Source organism: Octopus sinensis, linkage group LG26 (genome assembly GCF_006345805.1).
Source record: "Octopus sinensis linkage group LG26, ASM634580v1, whole genome shotgun sequence".
Lineage (NCBI taxonomy): Eukaryota > Metazoa > Mollusca > Cephalopoda > Octopoda > Octopodidae > Octopus > Octopus sinensis.
The window spans coordinates 14,675,262-14,684,248 of NC_043022.1; the positions used below are offsets into that span (position 1 = coordinate 14,675,262).

The following is an 8,987-nucleotide window of genomic DNA, read 5'->3' on the forward strand; positions in this document are numbered from 1 at the left end:
TTTCTTGTTTGGATTAACTTTGTGTATATATATATATATATATATGTATATATATATGTATGTATATATATATCTGTCTGCATGCATATTTGTTTCAACATCCGTTTTACCTTTCCCATGCTAGCATGGATGAGCCAAATATATTACTGGGCTATTGCTTTATGGCTGGATGCTCTTCCTGCCACTGACACTTACCTGCTTTGCAAATAAGAGAGTCTCTTATTCCACGTCTTCCAAAGCAGACAATTTGTTACCAGGTAAATAACAGCATCACTGCTCACAGCACAGGGATTTTCGGAGAAGCCCAAATCCAAACAAACACATACATACTTACACTCTTATATGTATACACAGACTCATATATATATATAGCTACACATACACATACATGCAATGGGCTTTGTATAGTTTCCTTTGTATAGCTCATCCACTCACAAGATATTGGTCTGCCAGGGTCTATAGAAGAAAACATTTACCCAAAATGTCATACAGGACTGAACCCAAAGCCACAAGGTTACAAAGTGAACTTGCTAACCACACAGCCATGCCTGCACCTAGGCATTAAACACATCCACAGAGGAAGGATGGTCAGTTGGAATAAATAACTTGCCATTGATTGTACTGGGACGATGTTTGATGCCCTCATATCTTTTGAAATCCTTCACATTAAGAACACACACTATAATCATATTTTTCTCAATCTGCTATTTTGTCAGAGGGGGCTGTCACATGTGTGACAGTGGGAGGAGTGCTTTTTTTGCTTCAGGGGAAAGGTGTCTAAAAAGGTGGAGGAGATGGTAGCTTCCCTATGAATATATATAAATATCTGTTTATGTGTATGCCATTGCCAGCCTAGCCTGGACCCCGTGCCGGTGGCACGTAAAAAGCACCATCCGATCGTGGCCGTTTGCCAGCCTCATATGGCACCTGTGCCAGTGGCACGTAAAAAGCACCCACTACACTCACGGAGTGGTTGGTGTTAGGAAGGGCATCCAGCCGTAGAAACACTGCCAGATCAGACTGGGCCTGGTGCAGCCTTCTGGCTTCCCAGACCCCAGTCGAACTGTCCAACCCATGCTAGCATGGAAAGCGGACGCTAAACGAAGATGATGATGATGATGATGTATATATGTGCACACACACATGGTTCAGGGTCAAAATACCTGATGATAATCGGATGCCATTTGATGGCATCAAATTTTCCAGTCCAAAGTTCCATTCACCAGACTTGTCAATAACAATAACAACATACACACACACATATATATGTATATATATATATATACATATATATACCCACACACCCCAACTTACCTATCTATCTATGTAATTATTGAATGACAAGGGAACAGTTGTAATACAATCAACTTTATTAGCTTATGAGGTTGCACAAGCACTCAGCTGCGAACACGCTGCTTCTTATAGCAGAAACAACTGCAAGCCAATGGAGGTGATTATACAACTCGTTCCCTTGCCATTCATTAATTAATATTATGCTCTGTATTCACCTAACACTTTTATTCTAAAGCATTTCACTATTGACTTCTGACAACAGGTTATTAATACTCTACATCAGTGGTTTTCAACCAGGGTTCTGCCAGTACAGTCCAGGGGTTCCGCAAGAAGTTACAAAACTGCTAAAATCGGCAGTAATTTTTAATTCTCCTGTGCAGATATGTGTGCATAAGACTATTAAATTATTGCACAGGGGTTCCTTGAGCCAGTGGAATGTTTCCTTGGGGTTCCGCTCCAGCAAAAAGTTTGAAAAGCACTGCTCTACACACACACACACATATGCAACGGGCTTCTTTCAGTTTCCATCTACCAAATCTATTGACAAGAATTTGGTCAGCCTGAGGCTATATAAGACACTTGCCCAAGGCACCACATAGGAGAACTGAACCTGGAACCAGGTGGTTGGGAAGCGGACTCCTCCTCACACAGCCACACCTGTTTTCTATGCTTCTCCGTCACAAGACATCTCCCTTACAATGGCTGTAGACGTAAGATGAAGATACGAAGGGCCAAAATAAAAACTAAAAAATTCACGTCTAAATAATACATTCCTTCTTTCGTTTGTATTTGTTAGGGGTCAGGACATTTTGGGGTTACTCTTTACTCTTTTACTTGTTTCAGTCATTTGACTGCAGCCATGCTGGAGCACCGCCTTTTAGTCGTGCAAATCGACCCCGGGACTTATTCTTTGTAAGCCCAGTACTTATTCTATCGGTCTCTTTTGCCGAACCGCTAAGTTACGGGGACGTAAACACACCAGCATCGGTTGTCAAGCAATGCTAGGGGGACAAACAAACACACACATACATATACATATATACGACAGGCTTCTTTCAGTTTCTGTCGACCAAATCCACTCACAAGGCATTGGTCAGCCCGGGGCTATAGCAGAAGACACTTGCCCAAGATGCCACGCAGTGGGACTGAACCCGGAACCATGTGGTTGGTTAGCAAGCTACTTACCACACAGCCACTCCTGCGCCTATGGGGTTGTGAAACATTCATTTTAAAAGCTAAACCTAACAAGTGATATGTTTTGTTCGGGGGGGCTTTTTTTTCTTTTGTTTTTGTCATGCAATGAATAACATAATTCATTTGTAACAGTGATATTTTCTTTTTTTTTTCTATTTTTACATTATTGATATTATTATCATTATTGTCATCATGAAATATTTAATCACATATACACAAAACATACATTGCAACCATACACAATATTCTTACAAAGAAAAGTGGGAATGAAAGAGAGTTACCTAACAAAGTATATGTGCTTGTGTGTGTGAGAGAAAGAAAGAAAGAGAGAGAAAGAGTGTGTGTGTGTGAGAGAGAGAGATGAGAAATAGATTTTTAAATGATTTGAAAAAAAAAAATACAAATTTATAGAAAACAGACATGTTTCCTAATAAGGCCACGGATCACTTGATGTTAAAAAGGGGGAGAAAGAAAAGCAGAAGGAAGTCTACTTTTTTACTTTATGGCGAAAGGATGAGTTGGTGACATTTCTGTGCAAGTGGCCGGCGCCACCAGTGCGCAACGGGGAGTGACTGCGCACTGGAGATAGTTTGACGGGAGGTGAGACGCCCTTGTGCATTAGATCGAGTTTTTTAGTCTCGTGTTCTAGCAAAAGTGGGTTTAGACTGCTGTCACGGGTGACATTGGATAGGGAGTTATCTAAGAGGAAGCGGATATCCTTGATCTCATCTCCAGTACGAACACTGCGAGAGATGTAGCTCTGTCGTTTCTGAATCTCTTGTTTCAGCTGGTCCTTAAGAGTTGATACCTGCAAAGAGACAAAATCAAACGTTGTAAATCAATTAAAACACCTAATTTTCTGAGATAATTATATTGTTTACAGACAAGGAGAGAGAGAGGGAGAGGGAGAAAGAGAAAAGAAACAGAAGGATAGAGAGAGAGAGAGATACACATAGGAGAATGAGAGGTGTGAGAGAAAGTGAAAGTGAAAGTAGAAGGGTTTAAGGGACAGAATGAAAGACAAAATGAAGAGAGGAAGAATGAAAAACCTGGAGTGAGAAGAGAAAAAGAGGGGGAGTTGGAGTGAGAGGAGAACGAGAGGGGGAGTTGGAGTGAGAAGAGAAAAAGAGGGGGAGTTGGAGTGAGAGGAGAACGAGAGGGGGAGTTGGAGTGAGAAGAGAACGAGAGGGGGAGTTGGAGTGAGAGGAGAATGAGAGGGGGAGTTGGAGCGAGAGGAGAAAAAGAGGGGGAGTTGGAGTGAGAGGAGAACGAGAGGGGGAGGTAGAATTAAAATGAGGATTGAGTCCCTTTCTGTAAAAGTGATTGTCTGTCGGTTGCTTACCTGTTCTTCTAAGCCCTTCACACGTTGTCTATGAGAATGTTCTCTGACCTCTAAGGTACGTTCAGCCTGTAACTTGGCTGTTTGTAGTCTTTCTGTTTCCATTTCTGTTTCAGCCCGGTGCCGAGTGGTCATGTCAATTAAACTGTTGACAGATTAGAGAAAGAAAAAGAAATGAGAATTTATTCCTAACATTGGTTTCAACTTCTGGCACAAGGCCAGCAATTTCGGGGAGGGGGAGGGGCTAAGTCAATTACATTGACCCCAGTATGTAACTGGTACTTTTTTTCATCAATCCTGAAAGGATGAAAGTCTAAGCTGACCTTGGCGGAATTTGAACTCAGAACGTAAAGACAAACGAAATGCTTCTAAGCATTTTGCCTGGTCTGCTAATGATTCTGTCACTCCGCTGCCTTAACAATAATAATAATTATAATAATAATAAAGGCATAAGGTCTGTAATTTGGTGGGAGGGGGACTAGTGAATCGCATTGATCCCAGTGCATGACTGGTACTTAATTTATCAACTCCAAAAGGATGAGAGGCAAAGTCAATCTCAGCGGAATTTGAACTCAGAACGTAACAATGAACGAAATGCTGCTACGCATGTCATCCAGTGTGCTAATGATTCTGCTAGTTCACCACCTTAACAACAACAACAACAACAACAACAACAGCAGTCTTGATCTGGCAGAGTTTCTACAGCTGGATGCCCTTCCTAACGCCAACCACTCCGAGAGTGTAGTGGTTGCTTTTTACGTGCCACCTGCTTCAATCTTTTTACACATGCCACCAGCAGAGGTGCCAGTAAGGCGATGCTGGTAGTTGTGCATTAAATTTACAAACAGATCGTTCCATTAAGCGGACCAACTGCAACCCTCATCATTATAAGCGATGGAATGCCAGCCTCCTCACTCACACACACACACACACACACATGTACACAGAGAAACGAAGATGTGACTAATGACATTGATTGATTTGAATAATTTCCAACCCACCGTTGTGCGTGGTTTTGCTCTGTCTCTGCCAGCTGGGCCTGCAGTTGATGTATCTGCTGTTTCAGATCATTGTTATCCTCTTCCAATTTGATAAGACTGCGGTCAAGATGGTTGCGTTCGAGGAAACTCTTGCTAGCCACCTCCTCTGTCTTCAGCTTCTCTCTCTCCACCTGAACGAAATAAAATCAACTCTTATTATATTATATTACATTCTTGTGTACACACATGCTAAGAGACAAAATAATTATATACAGTTGCAGGCGTGGCTGTGTGGTAAGAAGCTTGCTTCCCAACCACATGGTTCCGGGTTCAGTCCCACTGCATGGCACCTTGGGCAAGTGTCTTCTGCCGTAGCCTCAGGCTGGCCAAAGTCTTGTGAGTGGATTTGGGAGACGGAAACTGAAAGAAGCCTGTCATATATATATATGTGTGTGTGTGTGTGTGTGTGTTTGTTTGTACCCCACCAACATCATTGCTTGACAACCGACATTGGTGTGTTTACGTCACTGTGACTTAGCAGTTTGGCAAAAGAGACAGATAGAATAAGTATGAGGCTTAAAAAAATAAAGTCCTGAGGTCAATTTGTTCGACTAAAGGCAGTGCTCCAGCATGGCCACAGTCAAATGACTGAAACAAATAAAAGAAAAAATATACATACATACAAAAGGAACAGGTTAAGGTGTTCACTCCCCAACCACATGGTTCTGGGTTCAGTCCCACCATGTGGAACTTTGGGCAAGTGTCTTCTATTACAGCTCCAGAGCAACCAACCAACCAACCAATGCCTTGTGAGAGAATTCATTACATGGAAACTGTGTGGAAGCCTGTTGCATGTATGTGTATATATATGTGTCTCTGTGTGTGTGTGCACTTGTATTTGTGTTAGTACCCCACACCACTGCTTGACACCCCATGTTGGTTTGCTTATGTCCCTCATAACTTAGTAGTTTAGCAAAAAGAAGCCAGTAGAACAAATACTAGACTTAAAGAAAAAAAAAACCCATAAGAACTGGGGCCGACTTGTTTGACTAAGCCAAGTGATGCCCCAGCATGGCCACAGCCCAGATGGCACTACTAACCTTATCGAGCGTCTTTCTCAAGGCATTCTTGTCCTTCTCCAGACGGATCTGAGATCTTTCCCATTCTTTCTTCTCTGTTTCAATATGAGAAAACTCCTGCTGATAATTGGTAAGTTGTTCTTGCAAAGAGATCTTCTCTGACTGGATTTTCTGCAAGCGTTGGTTCAGTTCCTGTTCCTGTTCTTGCCGTTTAATCAGCATCTGGGAATCCAAACAATGAGCAACTTCAATTAGAATGATGAATCAACAGAGAAGGACAATACAAAAAAGCACTGAAGAGTCCTTCAATACATGTTTGCATTGATTTGAAACAAGTATATATATATTTCTTTATTGCCCACATGGGGCTAAACATAGAGGGGACAAACAAGGACAGACAAAGGGATTAAGTCGTTTACATCGAACCCAGTGCGTAACTGGTACTTTATTTATTGACCCCGAAAGGATGAAAGGCAAAGTCGACCTCGGTGGGATTTGAACTCACAACGTAACGACAGACGAAATACGGCTACGCATTTCGCCCAGCGTGCTAACGTCTCTGCCAGCTCACTGCCTTATATATACATAATAGCAAAGGGTAAAATTAATTAATTAAGAAGTAATCAGTAATTTCACCAAGTAGAATTCGGCATAAAAAAGACCATTTCATGGTAAGCTTAAGTAATACTTTATAATTAGGGTTCAGCAAAGATTTGCTTCACCACATACCGAAGTTTAGAAATAGCAGCCAAAAAATCTTAGCTATTCCTTCTACTTTAAAAGGAACTCCCGGAAAAACCAAAGCACTTGAAAACAATCCACGCAGGCAATCCACTGCTATTTCTAAACTTCGGTATGTCATCATCATCATCATCATCATCGTTTAACGTCCGTTTTCCGCGTTAGCACGGATTGGACGGTTCGACCGGGGTCTGGGAAGCCAGGGGCTGCACCAGGCTCCAGTCTGATCTGGCAGAGTTTCTACAGCTGGATGCCCTTCCTAATGCCAACCACTCCTTTGCAGAACCCTAATTATAAAGTATTACATATATATGTGTATAGAGAGAAGTTGTTACATACCTGATGGTTTTGTCTGAGTTGTCCTTCTAACTCAGAATTACGCAGTTCCATCTCAGTGTTATCGTTCTGCATCGATTGTATACGGTCCATCAGGTTCTGGCTCTGTTTCTTTATCTCATTCAAGGATTGCCTAAAGGGGACAGGAAGAAGAAGAAGAACGTTATTGATCTCAAATTTCATTGATATTTTCATTATTACTTATTATTTTTGTCAGTGAACAGGTCGCGGTCTTAAAGCGACGAAAATATTTTGACAAATTAAATTTAAATGTTGAAGTGAATCTAACGGCTTTTGTGTGTTTCTTGAATGGCTTACAAACACCTTCCACACTGCAATTGTTTTCGTTACCAGCACACGATCTCAGATCAAGTCACTTGCTATGCAAGAACATCTCCGTAATTATTATTTTTCATTAGCACAATAATTACAAACGTTGGTAGAGTCGTCAGGGCAGTGGATCAAAATGAGTTGCAGTATTTAAGGCCAGTCTAGGCAGCATTGCTTAAGGGTAGGGGATAGCTCAACAAACTGAAGGGATACCCCCGGGTGGCACACACACATACATGCTAGCTACATCACTGCACATATATATTTATATTGCCCATGACTAGCACAATGACATTGCTTGCAAATTTAGGGAAAGCATCAACAGCCCCAACAAATCCTTCCTTTGAATATGTAACTGAAGCTTCATCCTTTTTAGTAACCCCTAAGTTACTGCCAATGATAGAATGCCAAAATGGATAAGGTATTCGTAACTTTCTCAACAGAAAAAAAAAAAAAAATATATATATATATAGGCGCAGGAGTGGCTGTGTGGTAAGTAGCCTGCTAACCAACCACATGGTTCCGGGTTCAGTCCCACTGCGTGGCATCTTGGGCAAGTGTCTTCTGCTATAGCCCCGGCCGACCAATGCCTTGTGAGTGGATTTGGTAGACGGAAACTGAAAGAAGCCTGTCGTATATATGTATATATATGTATGTGTGTGTGTTTGTGTGTCTGTGTTTGTTCCCCTAGCATTGCTTGACAACCGATGCTGGTGTGTTTACGTCCCTGTCACTTAGCGGTTCGGCAAAAAGAGACCGATAGAATAAGTACTGGGCTTACAAAAAGAATAAGTCCCGGGGTCGAGTTGCTCGACTAAAGGCGGTGCTCCAGCATGGCCGCAGTCAAATGACTGAAACAAGTAAAAGAGTAAAGAGTAAGAGTATATATATATATATATATAAAGTCTGCCCCCTCTTTATCGAGTATGGCCATTGCACGAAGCTTAACTGTTACTGGTGCTGTGATCGAATGTGACTTTTTAGCCCAGCTAAAGATCTACGATGTCTTGTACAGAATTGGCAACTAAAACCTTTACTGGTAATAGCCGGCTGTAGTTGTAATTGGGCTTCATGTACCTTAGCATGTCGTTTAAGTCCTCCTGCCGAATTACACTCTCTTCCACATGCCCGACAGATATGATTAGTATGGTGTGTATATATATATATATATATATACACACATACATTCTTTGTTCTGTGTCTGTCTGTCTGTCTCTCCCAACTTCATGTTCTCCTGTCATTCTCACTCCCTCTCTCTTGTCTATCTATCTGTTTCTCTTTCTTTCCTTCCTTCCTTCCTCTTATCTCTCTGTCAGTAGCAGACTTCAAAATAAATTCTAGGGAGTGATATCATCATCATCATCATTTAATGTCCGTTTTCCATGCTAGCATGGGATGGACGGTTCGACAGGGTCTGGAAAGCCAGGAGGCTGCACCAGGCTCCAGTCTGATCTGGCAGTGTTTCTACAGCTGGATGCCCTTCCTAACGCCAACCACTCCGTGAGTATGTTCTACTAAAACCCTGAAGGTGGTGCTCCAGCATGGCTGCAGTCGAATGACTGAAACAAGTAAGTAAAAACAACAAAAGAAGGATAGTTGTATTACTTGGAAGCGTCCAGTCTTTCTTGGAGTACACGACGGTCATGTTCGCTACTGGTGAGGGCCCGTTGCATCTGGTTGATTCTTTCATTCATG

General features: G+C 41.9%; 1 protein-coding gene across 1 annotated transcript in view; it reads right to left on the reverse strand.

Annotated features, from left to right (window-relative positions):
* Positions 1-2,508: 2,508 nt before the first annotated feature.
* LOC115224742 (rootletin) overlaps positions 2,509-8,987 on the reverse strand; it is a 135,695-nt gene continuing 129,216 nt past the window's right edge. The window contains exons 28-33 of the mRNA XM_036513695.1: positions 8,898-8,987; positions 6,966-7,095; positions 5,907-6,107; positions 4,828-4,997; positions 3,830-3,971; positions 2,509-3,295 (exon numbers count right to left, since the gene is read on the reverse strand). The exon at positions 8,898-8,987 is cut by the window's right edge and continues 50 nt beyond it. Coding sequence (XP_036369588.1) covers positions 2,975-3,295; positions 3,830-3,971; positions 4,828-4,997; positions 5,907-6,107; positions 6,966-7,095; positions 8,898-8,987 — 1,054 coding nt within the window. The 3' untranslated portion in view covers positions 2,509-2,974. The remainder of the gene's footprint in view (positions 3,296-3,829; positions 3,972-4,827; positions 4,998-5,906; positions 6,108-6,965; positions 7,096-8,897) is intronic.